General features: G+C 35.2%; 1 protein-coding gene across 1 annotated transcript in view; it reads right to left on the reverse strand.

Annotated features, from left to right (window-relative positions):
- The window catches only part of ZFPM2 (zinc finger protein, FOG family member 2), a 302,885-nt gene that overhangs the window by 226,799 nt on the left and 57,501 nt on the right, over positions 1–18,585 (reverse strand). The window contains exon 3 of the mRNA XM_057372442.1: positions 3,449–3,550. Coding sequence (XP_057228425.1) covers positions 3,449–3,550 — 102 coding nt within the window. The remainder of the gene's footprint in view (positions 1–3,448; positions 3,551–18,585) is intronic.

Below are 18,585 nucleotides of genomic sequence, written 5' to 3' on the forward strand. Positions count from 1 at the left end.
TTTGTATTATCTTCTAGGTAAGATCAACATTGCTTTCACTTTTGCTATAGTTTTTTATTATCTTCTAGGTAAGATCAACATTGCTTTCACTTTTGCTATAGTTTTTGATACAAAACAAGTCTAAAATTTTTTTCTTAAACACTCCTAAGTTATAATTTATACTTCTTAATTCAAAACCTTTCTCCTTTTGAGAGTTCATATTTTCTGTCTCTTACAATGAAAAATGATGGACTGAACTTGTATCCACCATTACAAGCATGACCACTGGATAATGATAAACAGGCATTTATTTCCAAATCTGTAAACAATTTATCTTTTAAGTTGGAATATAATATATAATTTCCTTATATGTGGCTTAACAATTTTACTTGAGAGATTTTAATGAAGTTCTGCTTCAAATAATTTTGAGAGATTTTAATGAAGTTCTGCTATGGAAGAATGAAACATACAGCCAGTAGAAACCAGAATGATCAACGATCATCTGATGTGATGGGTGATCTGTAGAAACCATAAAGGAGATCTGCCTTCTGTTTGTTCTGTGTTAAAGCACTGCCCTCACATGCACTGACATCCTAAGAATGATACAAAGGCTTTAGAATTATGTATCTCCATGAACCAAGGCAAACAGTACATATAAGGCCATAAAAGTAGCTCTGCTTCCACATTTCAAAACTAAGTCTTTTTACATAAAATGTGTTAAACCCCACTCATGCTGTTTTGAAGCACCCGTTATACTCATTGGACTTTTTCTGTTGGCTGTAACAGAAAAAGGATCAGATCCTTCACTGTCTTCATACACAGCCTATTGACCTCAATTTCCATTATTTCAGACTAGTCTTCTCATTGAAAAGAATTTTTTAAAATTGAAGACAASAACAATGAAAATTGAGGGTGGTTGAAAAATGTTCAGGTAACACTCGAAGCAGCCACACAGAGTAGGTAGTGTCTCTCAAATTCCTTGATGGTCAGTGAAGGTCACAAGACTCTGTGATCTGAAAGTGCTCCAGCAGAAAGACTTTGAAGCTACAGCACATTTAAGTTTAGATTTTTGTTCATAAAAAATACTCTAATTACAAAGACTTAGGAATGCATATGAACCATTTCAAAATGCAAATTTTCAAACAAATAAAACTCTTAATTATTGCCAGAAGCTTAATTTTTTAGTTCCCAGCAAGTACTGTCTCTGAAAGTCACAATATGTTCCCTTAGTGCTAAAAAAAGACATAAAATATTAAAATAACAAAACAGCTCTACTATTTATATAAATTCCTGAGTTGTCACAGTTCACATTATCAGTTGACAGCAACTTGTATCRTGCAGAACACAGTTGTTGGATTCTGAGAGAGCTCTGCCTCTCAGAGGTGGAACTTTCCTCACCAGAGAAGGTAAGGAGACCAGAGACAGCTGAGATAACAAACACTGTATCATCATCTGCTCTTTGAGGTTGTGCCTCGGCTGACAGCTGGTAAATTTGTTGAATCAAAGTTTTCAATGGCTCTGTTTGTGCTGAGCCAAAAKATGTTCATAAATAAGCAGAATATTTCAGTTTGTTGTTTTTTTTTCCAAAAAACAGAGAGACGTTATCTTTGTACTGCATGGTTGAAAGTTATCTTCTGTTGATTGCTTCCTTTTCCATATCAATAAATAACCAACTTGATTTAATGCATGATGTAGAGTATGGGATTTGGTATATACACATTTCTTTTTTCAGATGTATTATACCCTAGTAAAGAATCAATATTTAAATAAAATATTTAATTTTATTGATACTGGTAGTCATCAGTTTTCAGGTGTCAAAAAGAATTTCCCCACATTCAGCTCTGATTTCCATCTTATCCAGTGTCAAAGCTATCAATAAATATTACAAGAAGTACACACGTCCTGTTGTTTAACTGAATTTTTTGCCAAAAAAATGAAAAAAATCTCCTTTTACTCCACGGTGTCATACAAGATCTCAGAAACTTTTCAAAAAGGTAGCACATATAAAAAGCAGTAACAGCCCACAAAATGCATATTCACATGTGCTGAAAAACACAAAATCCAACAAAAAAATAGAAATTTCAGATAAACTTTATTTATAATGAAATTAAAAACAAGTCACATTTTAAGTACTGACAGCCTTCAAATCTACTATGCAGCTGGAAAAAGCCATTCTGCCATATCCACATATGTATATTGCATTATTTTAAATGTACAGTAGTGTAATACTAAACCTTGTCTTCATATAAAATTATAGTTCTTTATATAGAATACCAAGTTCTTTGTGTATCGCCACAGAAAACATTTTAAATGATATCATAATAATTAGATAGACTATGTCTTCMTTTTTGTTTGCATTGTATTTTCCAGCTGCTGGTTTCAGAAAATTGCCATTAGTTTTGTTCTTCTCTTCATGAAGAGCATACAGTAATTTGCAAAATCAAGCAAGGATGAAAATGTGATTGAAATATAGGAATTTTTCTAATGAAAATATGATTATTGCATTATAAATTATTGATAGAACGGTTATGGAACTCTCTTCTGATGTGCTCATCCTTTTGAGGAAAAATTTCCATAAGAGACACAGATATTGCTAGAGCATGTTTGGCTTCAGATGCACATTTTGCAACAGTTTTATTAAATTATGRTCAATATAATGGATTTTTAAGGCCTATTCCCAAGTCCATGCCCATGAAAACACTGCATTCAACTGCAGAATTGCCTAATTGAGAAATACAATTTACCCCTTTGCCTTAGGTACTTTTACAGTGTAACAGAGGTTTTACATATTTATATTGAACAGATACTTGAAAGTATTGCCATATAACCATTACATCTTAGCAATGACATGCTTGCACCATCTTCACTCACATAGTAGAAAATGTTACCTTGAATTACTGTTTTAATGTGAAATTCTAACACTTCATTGACTGCAGTCTGAGTTTCTCTTTCCACTGAAAACAATGATCAGGTTTGCTAAATGACTCCTGTCAGGCTCAAACAGGTAAAAAAAGTCATTGAAAATATTAATAGACATCACACCTATTTGTTAAGCTAAACATGTTGCTAAATATTGGCACAAAGCTTGAGAAGAGACACAGGCTGGGTGGTCTTCAGGCCTCAGAAAACAGAGCAGAAAAGCTTCTGCCTTAATCCAACCATGGAAGAATGAACTAACTGATAAATTTTAAATCTAAAACTCTAAGCAGCAAGAATATTTTAATTTACATCAAGCAAGTACATAAGRCATTTTGTGTTGAACAATTTACAAAATGGTATAACCAAAGCCATTTTTACTCAAGCACTTCATCTTAGTACTTACCAGACAATATCCTGGAACCCAAGGGATCATAAAAGAGGTAGTCCATTAAAAATAAATGCAAAGCATAATGATCTAAAATAATGAAATTAACAAATATTGGAGTCTAGTTCAAGAAATTTCTCTTGACTTTCAGTTGTTTTTCCCTACCTGGACCATCCCAATCTTCAGTCTCCACAGGAAGCTGCCCTGGTTTCTCTGACCTTGCATCGCCATCAGATTCTGCTGCCTCCTGGATGCCTTCTTCATTGCCTGAAAAAAACATCAAAAAAATACAGTAATGACATATTTCAATAGTGACTTTTAAGCAGAGCTCCTGTAATAGCCAAACAACTGCTTACATGCCTAAGTGAAAACATGTTAATGTCTATAAAGAAAGAGAAAATGAAAAAAAAAAATTAGACATGTAAACATTCGTGAGTTCCCACTGACCCAAAGAAGCCCTGAGTGCCCATACTTCCAGTTCCATGGAGAGAAAATTTTAGAAAACAGTGTTTACTCCGTATGCTTAAAAACCAGAATCACAACTTGCACTTAACTCTGTAAACCAAAGCACAAAAAGCCACCAATTCTGCATGGACAAAGGAGACCAATAAATCAGCTTGCTGCCCCCCAGGAACAAATGCTTTCAGTTATGGGTTTTCTTGAATTGACACCTCAGTGTTTCCTATGCACTGCAGATAAATGACACTGGAAAATATGGTCCACTAAACATTCTGCTTTATCACACAACTAGTGGAAAGCTAAGCCATGGTATTTCAGCATTTAAAGAATTTGTCCTAAAAGTCATAATATACTATCAAGTCCTAAAGTAATTTTCTCCCTCTCAAGCTTTAAATAAAAGAAATGCTACATTTCTGATGAAACTTTGAATTTTCACCATCCAGAAGTGTCTGGAAATGCCTGCCGGACTCCTGTTACTACCCTCTACAAGGTCATACACAGGACACAAAGAAAATTACGGTAAGGTTAAATTTTTAGAGAGGACTAATTTTTGTTTGAAGAACTGCTTGTTGAAAGTGCAGTCATTTCAGGTAAACAAATACTCTAGACAAACTCCATGCAAAAATAATTTCAAATAACCACTATGAAAACTACTTAGAAGATGAGGGTTTCAGGCATTAACACAAAATACTCTGGCCACAATAATACGTTAAATAACATCTCTAAAGGCTTTTTCTGGTCAGGATTTTACTCATTTGTAGATTATTATTTTTTAATACTGACCTATCCAAGAAACTCATATATGGGAAGACACTAAGAAGAATGAAAAAAAATATCAAATCAACACAATTAACTGAATCAGTCAAATAGGACTAATTAGCATTTTATTTTTTTTATCAAACTTGAAGGAAACTTTTAAAAAATGGCTACCCATAGAAAAGTGACAGCACTAGAAAAACAAATACTGTGTATTTTAGAATCTGAAAAATCAGACCCTTTGTTGATTTAACAAGAGAAGACCAAGAAGGAGCATAAAGCACAGCAATTAAGCAGTAACTTGTAATTTTTTCCCCAGTCACGATAACAAAAGCTTTAATTAGCAACATAGGTAAAGAAATGTGATTACAACAAACCATGCCAGATCCCCATACGTTATCACTGGAGCTATATTTATACCAGATAAGATTGTGACCCAGAGTTTTCAAGTAYATGATTATATACAAACACTATAAAGTATTAACTTCGTGGGCACATGTAATGTCTTGCAATAACACATTCTTCCTTGCATTCATAAAACTCAGTTTTTTTGAAATATGAAGTGTAAGAGCCTGATAAACTACTACTCACACCAACACAACAATCACTCCAGAGTTTGATTTCAAAACTATAGGTCATTTTCCTTGTGGCACTAAAAACATTGTCCAGAATGGTCATAGGCACTTGTAGTGTGTAAAACAAAAYTTCAATAGAACAAAAATATCTAGTATAATTTTTTGTCTCAAATTGACTGTATAATTGTACCCAGGCATTTGAAATTCAGGGGCTTCAGTTCAATCTGAAGTTACCTTTCAGAAGACAATCCTAAATACTCATGTGCTGGAAAAGCTATCAAGTTTCTGCTAAGCAGTTTTWGCAATTATTTGTTTTAAAGCAACTAGCCTATTTTGAATTAGCATTTGTATAGTTACTTTGTAGTAATCAGACCTCTGCTTTCTTTGGGTGGACTGAAGAACATATTGGATATTTTTACCTTCATATTTCTATCTTCATAGCTACTTAAAGCTGAAAAGAAATGTCTTTTATTGGAAAGACACAAAGGAAATTTTTCCAAAGTTCAGACCTGGCAAAATCAACTCCAGTTTTCTCAAAAATAAAGCACTTCATAGCAAGGGCAATTTCTGTTTTCTAACTCAAGATGTATAACCACCATAGAATGCTCTCAGAATGTTCTTTGTATAGAATGYAAATGTTTTTCTTCACTGTAGAGTTGTAYGTACTAAATCAGAACAACAGCAAAATTCAGATATAATAGTTCTTTTAGACAGAAAAGAAGCACAGATAATCAGATAATCAGATGATTTAACCTCCAAAATATTATGTTTTTCCAGTTATAATATATTCCAACCTGGTGTTAGCCTGCAAATTTCAGCAGCATTCTTCCAATCAGTGYAACCAACCAGAATATCAAACTAATTAAACTAATAAAATTAAAAGAGGATAAAGTTAGGTGAAAAAATCAGGCTGAAAAGCAAAAGGACAGAACTACAGCTAAGGTACACAAACTATAGTACACAGTAATTAATATCTGGGAGATGAGGAAAGATCTGAAAATGTATGTTAGCAGATGACTCAACTTTCCATTAACTTGCTTTTTCAGTCTTTCATGAAGTGTAGTGTTACATGGTTTTTGTAGTCAAGTTTTCATGAACTAATGCATGCCTTGCACAAACAGAGTTGATAAAATGTGTAGAATTTACATTAGGGAAAACTTTGCTTTGCATCTAGAAGTATTCTKAATTATTTTCATTGATATTTCCTATTATTCCCAGCTGCCAGGTGCATGCATTACACACCTGAAATATCACCACACTGATTTCTTCTGTTCCCCCACACTACTCCAATCTGCTGGTGACACCAACAAATGGTACATTACTGTCGATTTCCGAATCCATCAGGGAGTGAAGCCTATCCCAGGCTCARCTGAGCATCAAGGTCAGACTGAAATGGGCAACCAAGACAATCCATTTGGTTCTGGAGACATTGCAACTTTAAAAAGCCAAAAGCAGGCTTAGCAGAAGAGCTGATAACAAAACATCTCTCAAGTTTTTTTTCATTTCTTTCCCCATACTTAATGCTATTTTAGAAACTAACATTTGTTTAGCACAAASTAGTTTATTTTCTTCCAGAATTTATTTTCTTTCCATCCTTCACCATTTCTGTCCAGTCACTGACTACTTTTCAGTCTCAATAAGATTTTTTTTTATTTGTTTTAGAACTGATTACATTGTTCTTCAATTTACAAGTGTAGAMATCTAATTGGATCCAGGACACTAATTATTTCTATCTTCCAAATTCAATCAAGTGCTTTTTGCCTATATATTCTACCCATTTGCTACAAACCTGTTGATTCCTTTCTAATCCCATTATTTTGGAGTTTGTTATGCTTTTTTCTTTATTTTGCTGCTCAATTACATTTTGTATTTAAGTTAAAGGAGAAATATTTTTTTCCCACCAACACCAAAGAGTGCTAAATAACAATTGTAAGAAATCTAAAATGAAGCAAAACCTGCTTCTGTTAAAGTTTTTCCTTCTAGCAACTAAGCCTGGGAAGTGAATTCTGTCCTTAAAACGATCATTGCATGAAAAAATACTCTTATGAGCAAGCACACAAAATGCCATAAATTATGTTCACTCATGAGTCAAGTAAATCTACTAGAACTTCCACTACTTCTCTATGTTTGGTATTAAAATTACACTTTCAGCAGAACTYATCACCTCTAACCTCAGATGCCTGAAAGTTAAGCTAATCCAGACAACTCATGTAGACACTCCTATGGGAGAGGAAGAAAGAAATCTCCTGGGTGATTCATCCTATTCTAGGATGCCTTGAGATATGAGACCCCTCTTGGTGTCAGAGAGAGCTGAAATGAATCATCCTCTTAAACACACAGCTTAGACTAGGAACCTRTCTTTAGTCAGCTAAAGTTGGGTGAAACAAATCTCTGACTTATGCTGAAATGCTGAATGCACAAAATACTGCTTAACTAAGTGGGGAAAAGAAAACCTTATTCAAACAACTTCAATACTCTAACGTGGATAGAATTTCCATCTTGACCTTATAATTTCTTTCCAGCATTGTCTGTTCCTGCTCTTCAAAAACAGTTCAAGTTTTTTAAATATGGTTTAAATGACTTAGTGTTTATCCAATAGACAATTCACTACAATTCGAGGTGGTAAAGTTGGGCAGTAAATCTGAAGACTGTAAAAGAGACATATCACCAAAAACATGAGAGAGAGAGAGAACTCCAACATCTCTGACAACACTGACAAATCGGAAGAGAGACTTGAATATTAACAAGTAATTTCACTTTAATCTTTTTAACAAATTAAAGACTTCCCAATTTGTACTTAATCAGCTTGTACCACAAGTAGTTGTGGTATTTTAAAGAAGCACATGGGTTAGCAGTTCTTCTCAACCCTGCTGTTTTAATCCATGCTGTTCCTATCAGTATTARGCTTTTACAGAAAGTCTCGTACAATACAACTATTGAACTTTCTYGACTAGGAATGTTATAGCAGCTGTTAGGCACTCTATAATGTATTTTGCAATCAGCTAAATCAACAAAGCAYTTTTAACAATGAACAGTTCAGAACTGACAGATCTACTTTCTTGTTCACAACTGCTTATCATGGCATAGATATCATGTATRTTTACCAGGTGCTTCCTATAGTCAGGATACCTTCACAGAAGCCRCTCACAAAAGATAAGGTCATAAAAGAGATGAAAAACGTGCAAGCTTCATACTCATGGTTTTATCATCAGACAAAACAGCTTTGGGTGAAGGACTGYACCAGTCACAAAAAGCACTGAGCAGCTTCTATTAGAGTGAGAGAACATYAAAACTTTGAAATTCAGTTTGTTTTCCTTCTTCCTGGCAGCATAAATGTAAACTTAAATTGTTAACATCCTCATACAGCTGTTCAGAGTGAAACATCACTTCTCAATTATAATAAATCAATTCAGAAATAAATAGTTGCAAAGCCTGAAGCATTCTGTATTGCCAAAAGAAAAAATAGACACGATGCAAAGACTTGGGGAGTCACTCACTGTAGACTTTCATTTGGCAAGGACATAACCTCATGCATGGTGACATCCCAGTGCAACTGGCTGTGAAGTGGGAAGGGRCCCACTCCTTTCTGCCACAGGCTATGGCAGCAGTAATTCTAGATACAACCAAAGGATTCTGAGACTATATACACAMACTGGATGCCAGAGCTTCAGAAGCTATAGATCAGCAATCAAAAATTGTCCTTTGTTATTTGCTTTATCTCAATGCCTGCAAYCAGTAACAGGGCTTGCACACACTGATAATCCTGCTCTTGAATCCTAAGAAACACATTGTGAGCTGAGAATTGTTGCCAGGAACCTCTCTTCAGAAGCCACACTCAATAACTTTGAAATAAACCATCTGCAACTTAAAATATAAGTACTTAATTCATTCGATGTAACTTACTCTTTAACAACCCACACTATTTTTAAGAATACCAATGACATCTATCAGGCCTTAACTAACCTTCTTGTGGATTATCTCTTTTTAAAGTATTCTATGTATATATTTAACTATAATTGTAATGGCAATAGAGGTTTCAGCAGATATAAAACATTCTGGGTGTAAAATAATGCAAAACAACAACAACAAAAAAAAAATATACAAGCTTTTGGAATGGTAATAGAACTGTGAAAATAAAATACTAAATAAATTGGGAGGATGTTTCCACACTTTGCCATATTTGCCAAATGATGTGAAGACAAGATAAACAACCACAGTGGGTACAGTGCCATAGAAATGGGTTTACTCTACAAGCCTTACAATGGCAGAAAGACAGAGGAGGGATCTGGTGCTATCACTATCAGACTGTTATCAATTCATCTGAAATATATATCAGRGATAATTTCAGTGAAACCCATAAAAATCAACTGAGACACCTTACTCTACAAATATGGAAAGTATGAGCAAAATCTGGCCCTCAGATGATTGACTTGGTAACGTACCTGAAAGAAAGCAGCACTTGAACAAGTTAATCTACTGCGTTTTACTTCAGATTCTATTAACCACCTCAATACTGGCTTCTTTGCAAGCAATTATTGTTTTATGTGATGCTGATTAACAATCCTAATTTCTCYTGGGATAAACCTCACTTGAAATAACTATGTTTCCATTGGCCCTAAGCACTCTCAGAATTATTTATCCAGTAAGTCCAAGAAACAATGCACTGCCTCTTACCCTAAATTTTAGTCTTGGTCCATGAATACCCCTGTGTTGGCAAGTGCCTACATACGTGCAAGTCGTTAGCTCTCCAAAACAGTGCTATGAAATTATTTTAGTTCCCATTAAAATCACCACTTTGTTTAATAAAACGACATCTTGACACATTACATTTCAGCACAGTGATCATGTTAAAAAGCAGTGTCAATTATTTCTAACCATTTCAGCCGCAGTACTTTCCTCCTGGGATAAGACACTGCTGTGCAGCACATTCATCTCAACTGAGTCTGGCCTTCCTCTTTCTCTACATATTTGATATGTTCTCATTATCACCACTGTTTGCTTTTGAAGTTCTTTCAAGACAAGGATCACTCATTCAAATGTATTTCCTGCAGAACAGTGGAAGCATTCTCTAAATTGTATTCCAGACTTTCTTTTTATTAATGAGGTTTTWAAAAAAAAAAAAAATTCTAATTTTTAGGGAGCAGTTCTAGTGACACCAGTGCTAAAAATGATCATTCAGATATACTCACTACCCAAGAGATTCCACTGATTTAAAAAAAAAAAAAAAAAAAAATATCTTGCATCTTTTCAATCTTTCCCCATTAAAATTTCAAATACAAGAACCCTATTAGACATATGCAATTACCAACCTGGGCTTCAAACTACCTAGCTCTAAACACTGATTAGAAAAGCAGCAGAAGCACTTTCTGAAAGATATTTGCATGCCACAAATAAAGACTGTTGCTTAACATAATTTTCAAAAAATGTTTCAATGGAAATCAACAATCTATGAAATTCTAAACCAGACTGCAGCAGAACAGAGAGATTACTTCAGAGAAATTCTAACAAGTTTCAWATTCTAAGTTTGAAGGCTTTTCTGCAAGTTCATATTTCAATTTAATTATATTCCATTCCTACTGCAGAAATATTCCATCTAAGAATTCTTCATCCAACCAAGAAAACCTCATTTTGTACTTTGCAGCTGAAATCATTATCATATACAAATCCAGTTTTCCTGTGATTTCCACATAAACTACTACATAACAAGTAGCAATAGATRCCTGTTCCTATACAGTGAAATTTTAATTTAAATTGTTGAAAACAAACAGACGTTTTCATTTGAAATAATCAACACATCAGATGCTTCAATATCAAAAGCAGCCAATTCCCTATAATTACAGGTGTGTTTCTACATATATGTTGTATTACACATGATTTCAAAACCAGTCTAGAGTTCTGTGAGTCAAACCCAAGAARAAGACTTAGCAGTCATAAATATGCTCTTTCTTTCCTCTATCCAGCAGAAGTGTCTATCCAGCAATAATATTTGTCTTATCAATATTTATCCAATGATGTCATACATGTGGCATTAGCTAAATTTATTTTTACTTATCCTTTCAGAGTTCAATTAATGCAAATATACCCATATAGTACACAGTCTGTGAGTAAATCTTCTTTTTGGGCCTGGGTTGACAAGAATTTTTTTCAACAATGTCTCAGAACGCTTCAGAAATATTCAGAATTTTTGTATCAAGGACTCCAAATCAGACAAAAAAAAAAAAAGACAAAATGGACCTTCATTACAAATAAAATTAGAAATGTACTGTACACATGAACTAAGAACATGTGGTGAAATTTGTCATTTGTGCATTTCATGTTTTAAAGAAGATTACCTTTATTAATTTGCAATTCATATTCTGTCAAATTTGAGCTCAAATTTAAGTCARTCCAAGTTCAAGTTTTGTGACTTTCTAGAAAGAGGACATTACACTACTTGTTGTAGCCAAATAATCCCTTCGTGAATTCTATCCCTGGCTGTGATAGAATTCAGAATTTCATTGTTCTTAAGAAAACCAAAAATGTGCTGACTGAAAAGGCTGGAGTTGCTTTGATAAACTGCTTAAAGTTGAGTAAGCTGTTTAAGTGTTTCTCCCACTTTTTAATTCTGTACAGTTAAAGTAATGTTTTCTATTTGGATCTATGCATTTATTCCTTGAAACATAGCTTTTTAGTTTCTTTTTGAGATATAATTTTCTGCTTGATGACCAATTATTTAATGTCTTGATTAGAAGAAGRGTTTGCTTGTTTAACTTGGGTCAAATTTTTATTCAATTGAAGTTGATGTTAATATCTAGGTTTCAGCTGGACTGACATGGGTTTAAACATGGGTTAGCAGTAAATGAAAAGAAGTACAGAATAGACAAACTTGTACTTTTTATTTTGGAAGCCTTTAAATGCTTTCCGTGAAAGGTGAAAACAACAAAAAAAAAAAATCACTCCAACCTATTCAGATATTACTTTTCCCTTCTAGCAGGAAAAGAAGTGATCCTCTGAGCTCCAGTAGCAGGAAAGAATGAGAAACCATTAAGAGGTAAAGCACAAGGCAAATGCTGATGTTCAGAAGAAARGGATCTCCTTTTATCCTGCTAGGATCCAATCTAATTCTGACTCAGCATCGTTCAAACGCTGTTATCACAGAAGCCCCTTCCTTTCTTTGTCTGTATTCAGCATCTGACAAAAAGTATGGAAGATCAGAATCACAGAATTATCAGGGCTGGAAGGGACCTTTAAGATCATCAGGTCCAACTGTAAGCCCAGCACTGTCATTGTAACCCCTAAACYACTAAATCACAACACTCAGAGCCAGATCCAGATGTGTCTTGAACACCCCCAGGGATGGTGACTCCTCCACCTCTCTGGGCAACCTATTCCAACGCCGGAGCACCCCAATGCCTAACAGTGAAAAATGTTTTTCTAATATCTAATTTGAATCTCCCCTGTTTCAACTTAAGACCATTTTCTTGCATCCTCTCACTGCAGGAATGTCAGAAGAGACTGACCCTGACCTCACTACAACCTCCTGTAGAAAACATACAGACAAGTCAGCAAGAGGCAGCTATTGTGTTTTTGGAAGGAGTAGTGCTRTGAGTTCTTATGCATATTCTAGTTATCCTAGGAGATGAAAACAGATACATGCCTTCTTCTGTCTCTGATTACCAAGAAGAATGAATGTTTTCTTCATTTAGTCAGAAAGCCTACATAAATAATAGGTAATGAATTAAAATAAATTWAAAAAATTTAAAGCAATATGAGCTCCAGCAGAACAGAAGTATTGCCAGGGAAAGATAATGTCAGGCTCAGGGAGGGAGGGGTGTCTGGTGCCAAGCAAAGCCGAGGGCTGTGCAATCACCTCTATCAGTGCTCTATCAGTGTCTACACTCCAGCCAAATCCAGAGAAAACAAGGAGTCAAAGATTCAGGTCAATAAGCTTATAGGCGATTTGCACAAACAGCTCCTGCAGCAAGGTAAAAAACAAAGTCATATTGGCTTTTCTTTTTTATTCCTTCTCTTTGAACTCCTTGGTCCAAACACACCCCGAAATGTCAGTGTTATATGCAAGAATTTAAAGAGCTGAGCTTCTTAATCCCGTTAAGAAATAAGAACAAAGTTGCCTGTAAAGATCTCCTTATTGAGCTCAAAGTGATTACGGTATAGCTGCCTTGTGCTGATCCTCCRCTTGCTATAGCAAAAGTGGTAGAAATTTGTCATGAAATCCATTACTGAAAAGGAAAGAAAAAAAATCGATCAAAATGCTTCTGATTAAAAAAAGGTGAAAAAAAWWAARRAAAAAAAAAGCAYAAATGTACTGTTTGATCCAGAAGCAGGAAACAGAAAGCACATTGTTAGTCACTACATGCGTAACATGAAAGAAGCRAGGAATATTTACACAGATGCATACAGGCATATACACAAAGTCATACTCCAGAGGAAAAAGGGACACACAGAAATCATTTTCAGGGTGTTCAGAGTTTGGCTGGTATTATAGATGGTAGTATGATAGCTTTGCACATGAAGTATGAGGGGAAAGRTTAATACACAGACTAACTTAGCTTTGTATAGGCTTTCTCACATTAAGAATCACACCACAGCTGTTTCCCTGGATCTCAAGCCTGGCTGCACAATCATGTCCCATAGTTTAACATTAAAAAAATTCCAGTCCCAAACTGGTCTGGCAGTAACAATGTACATCAGCRTGAGTATATGCACATGAGCAGTAAACTCAGTTCAGGTGTGAGACTCATCCCTTCCTGCCCAAGCACAATATGACAATATAGAAACAGCTATATACTCAGTATGCAGGCCATTTATTCCCTGAATTCTCTTCTTGCTGACTTGCAATTGTATATGAGTTTCAGATTGCATGGGATTCCTCTCATTTCCCTCTTCCTCTAAAATAAAGATTCCAGTGTATTAGGAACTGGAACCACTCAACCAATGATAAACATACATCGCTACAGACATACACAGCAGTGTGTGCTATAGATCCTAAAATCATTGCATGCTGAAACATTCTCTCTCCATCCCATCTCATGTATCCTCCCTATCACCCTATGACACCAACTGAATCAGCATTAACATTGGGAAGCAGAAGCCATTTGCTTTTCCATCTGCCTCCAGGAGTTTTAAGGTCAGTGAAATGCTTTCCCCTGAGGGATGCTGTCTTGTGATGAAGAACCCATGGAAAGCATACGACATGAGGAACGAGAGCAACAGCCACACAAGCAAGAAAGGAGAATTTAACACAATTGTCTTGGCAAGCAACAGGAAAGGAACCTTCCTTCTTTCACCAGTTACCAGATACGGACATTCCTTCATTTGCCTCCTTCTTCTGGCAATAGTCCAACATTTTCTCTTTTGATTATACAGCTCCTCCATTTTCTTCTTTTGCCTCTTTCCTTCTCTGAACACAGCTATTTAACTATCTACTAATCTCAAGTAATGCCTCTTTTTGTCCAAGGTAACTTTTCCTTAGAAAGTTAAATCCTTGTTGAACCCTTCTGCCAGGAATGTCACAAGGAACTGTAATTTGTTCAGCCAGTTTCCATCACTGTGAAGTAACCAAGGCTCCTATTGTCCTTACTGTCTAGGAAAAGATGTCACCATATGAGYATAGCAAACTTTCCAAGTAACAGACAGGAACATTTTTTTCATTTTTCCTGAGAGTATCTAGGCAGGATGACARCAATCAGAGAACCAACTATAAACTACTTCACCTCACAAATGACCTTGATTTAGAACTTTTATTTTCATCCCAACACCTTCAACTTGGCCTTTGTGCTGTTCTGTTGTTTTTCTCCTCCTTCTATATGCCCTTCTGTAATTATTAGCCCTATCACGCCACCAGCTCACTTCTYCTCATCTCTGATTGCATCACCTTATTTTCTTATTGCAACTACAGTAGACAAAATATATTCTTTATGTTCTATTTCCTAGCTTCCAAATATAGCCTATCCCTATTCTGCATGGGAAACAGATGACTTTTTCCTTATTCCCTGTTGAAATACTGAAATGTAAGTAATAAATTTTCTAGATCTGAATTTAATCTGAATTCATCTTAATCTGACACAGATTGATTACAGATACCCACTATCTGGACATTAAAAAAACAAATCAGCAAGGGAGATTCCAGGATAATACAGACTTTGTGTGGATATCATACTCCCTCTTTGTTGGCAGTACCTCAATTTGTTGTAAACACAAAGGTTTTGTTTCTACTTCAAAGACAGAGATCAGTCCAGCTTTGTAGAAGAACACCACTATCCTGTTTCCAAAATATTCCCTTTCTCTTAATCCCACTGTCAAAATAGGAAACAAATCACATTTAACTGCCATCTATTATTAAGCTCTTCATCTAAAAGGTTAAAAAATCAGATTTGGAAGCTTAAAGCAATCCCTGATAAACAGTAGGTTGGAAACTTCCATCTCAGCTTAGAATGTTTWTATGCTTAAGCCGTTGTTCACTTCTTCACATTTGAGTGTAAATTGAAGGCCACGTAAGAATAAATATTCACATGAAGCAAAGTTAATTTTGTGATATTGCAGAAGTGTGGGACAGGAGGAATTTTCCAGATTCCTTGTCGTAAAAGCCATTAACGAGCAAAAGGAGAAGGGAAAAGTAATAGCCAAAAGTCAAAATTTTGAAAATGGAGAAGTTGTAAAATGACATGTAGCTCAATCAATGTGATTAATTTGCTTCACACTTTGCAGAGGCTTTCGCCTTCACTTTCTAATTCTGGCAACTATTCTGCTGAATCTATSTCACAAACCCAAATTAATAAGGTGGGAATGACAAGTATGGCTTTATAAAGGTTCCTGTTTGCAATTTAGACAGTAAGGGACTGCTCTCTGCTTATAATACCATCAGGCACAGTTTGACAGGAAAATCTCTTCAGTCAAAAAGTCAAAGCTGCCAAGCTGTGAACCTGGAAGTCCTCTATTCTCATTCCTCAGAAAGAATTGTGACTTCAGTAAATTTTTGCCTTCAGTACCTAGTTTGGATAGCAAAAAGCCTCCACTTTTAGGCTTGAATTTACATAGCTGGGTGAGTATAAAAAACATACCATGGATGAAGCCTCACAAACACCTCCTCCCCAACAGCTGTGCCACTTGTTCCCCATGCCTCTTGATTCTTGCAGGAAGCCATGCTATTCATTTGTCTTCCTGTTCTGTGTCTGCTGGGAAGAAACCCCAGGGGAGGGAAATAGGGAGACAGGACAGATAAAATTTATATCCAAGAAAACACCTTTACTTTCTAGAACCTTTAACTGTCCATGCCAGCAAGGGGAGAATTCAGAGAGAGCACAATGGATTCCCCATGCTAGTTCTGATATGTTTCTGGGRAAAAGAAACCTGTTGCATGAGGAGAAAAAAAAGATCTACACTTGTTTTCCTCTTATTTGAAAATACTTGTCATTTACAGATTGCCAATACTATCACAGAGCAGCAGAAAAATCAAAAGTCAGGCCCTCAAGACAGAAATTAGACTGCATTTATTTGTTCTCTAACCTGTTTGGTACATATCTCACTTTCAAGCTTTTTCATTTTCATAATGAATTTTCATTCATGATGTTAAAAAATATTTCTAAGAAAAAAAGAAAAGCTTATTTCTAGTACCATCTTTTAATATCAATGCTGAAGCACTACAAAGAAAAACAAAAGGCTATGAATTCTTAACTGATTCATGACAAAACCTATGAGAATTAGTTGAATTTTTAGTATGTATTATACAATATAATCACAAACCCTTCCACTAAGAAAAAGACACGAAAGAAATTTATTTGCTATCCAGATTAGTTTTGTCTTCTTAGGGTTTATCTTCAGTAAAATATAGGCAGCCTCATGCTAATGGCACCTAAGATGTGACCCTGAAGAAGCAGGACATTAAACAGAAGCTGAGACATTAATAAAAACCCAGCACTTTTCTAGTCTCCCATTMCATCCTTTTCCAGGGATATCCCAAACCTCCTTCGAACTGTGACTTTTTGTCACAATGCCTCAGATGGAGATAGACTAGAAATTCTATGTGTCCCTTGATCCTTAGAAATTTTCTTTTCAACTTTTCTTCTGCAGCAGTTGCCCTGGAGAGGCTTAAGATCCTTTTACAACTACAACACACTTACAAACTGCTGGGAAGTCAGAAGTTTTTTAGCCTGAAGAATCAGATGTCCTTAATAAAACATATAATCAAGTTAATGAAGATTYAGATTTAAATTTATTGACATTTTATTCCTGATTTTCTTTAATACAATAGCCAGTATTGGATTCAGTGCTTTCCCTGAAAGATGTGTTTATTACAGGGAAGATCCAAATTAAATTGAAATTTAATGTGAATCTGCAATATTGACTGCTATTTAARAGAAAAAAATAATYTTTTTTCTTGATTTCACCYGAAATCCACTGGTGTTTTCCACTGATGGGCCCTGGAAATGCAGTAWGAAGTACAGAAAGGGAACTAAATCAAACTGATATGATATGAACTGACAGGGGGCCATAGTATTTCACTGCTGACAGGAGGAATTCAAGAGACGCCAGTATACAATTATGCACATAGTGGTTTGAATATTTATTTAAACAGAAGCAGTACCTTTTTCTAGCTAAGGAAAATGGTGTCTGAAAGGCGAACAAGTGAACACAAAGTAATTGCAGTATTTGTTCACATCGCAGGTACAACAGTACTAAATTATTTCTGTTTGTAAAGAATTTATTCACARTCTGGTCTACCCTCACAGTAAGATTTGTAGCAGTTGAACTCCAAACTATGATTAGACTGTTTTGATCTCTTAGGGTGACTTGCTAAGCATCAAGAACTTGTAGCACAAAATGTAAATTATTTTGTAAAAAGTATTTTTAAGCTACGTAGAGAACATGTAGAAAATAGATTGTAACCCTTTCCCACCGATGACTAAAGACTCTCTAGGAAGGACTAATATTCTGCAGTCACAACACTTGACTCGTCAAATGGATTTATTTGATTTTGTCCAAGACAGATGAAAATAATACAAAAGCAGAAGCATATCAAGTTATCATGACAAAATGTATGTCAGTATCTGCTAAAGAACAGAAAGACAGAGAAACCATCAATATCCAAATGCCTGAGGGATTTGTGGACTAACAGAAGAACACCTTCACAACTTCAGCTATTTGATAGTCATCCTTACCTGCAGAAGACAAACAATAAAACAATCAAGTGGATATCTGGCAGGAAGAATTCAATGTCCTAAACAACAGCAGTGTGTTTTCCTGTCAGCTSAATGGGAAGCAGCACAGCCTTGCAGACTGAACTGGTAAGAAGGTGTCAGTTTGTCTTATGTTAAAATACCTCAGTCTTCAATAATTTGCAAGTAACAAATGCACCAAAAAGGTATCTACAACTTCAAAAGTTATCRTTTCACAAATCACTAGTCTTTTACTATGCGTAATAAATTCTATAGCAAGTAAGCTCTATTTTAATCCTAGAATCTACAGACACAAACTATTTTCCTAGCAATGTTTCCTTGGCAGAGAAGCAATGAA

The sequence above is a fragment of the Malurus melanocephalus genome, unplaced genomic scaffold (assembly GCF_030028575.1).
Source record: "Malurus melanocephalus ecotype Western Australia unplaced genomic scaffold, MMel_1.1 scaffold_171, whole genome shotgun sequence".
In the NCBI taxonomy this organism is placed as follows: Eukaryota; Metazoa; Chordata; class Aves; order Passeriformes; family Maluridae; genus Malurus; species Malurus melanocephalus.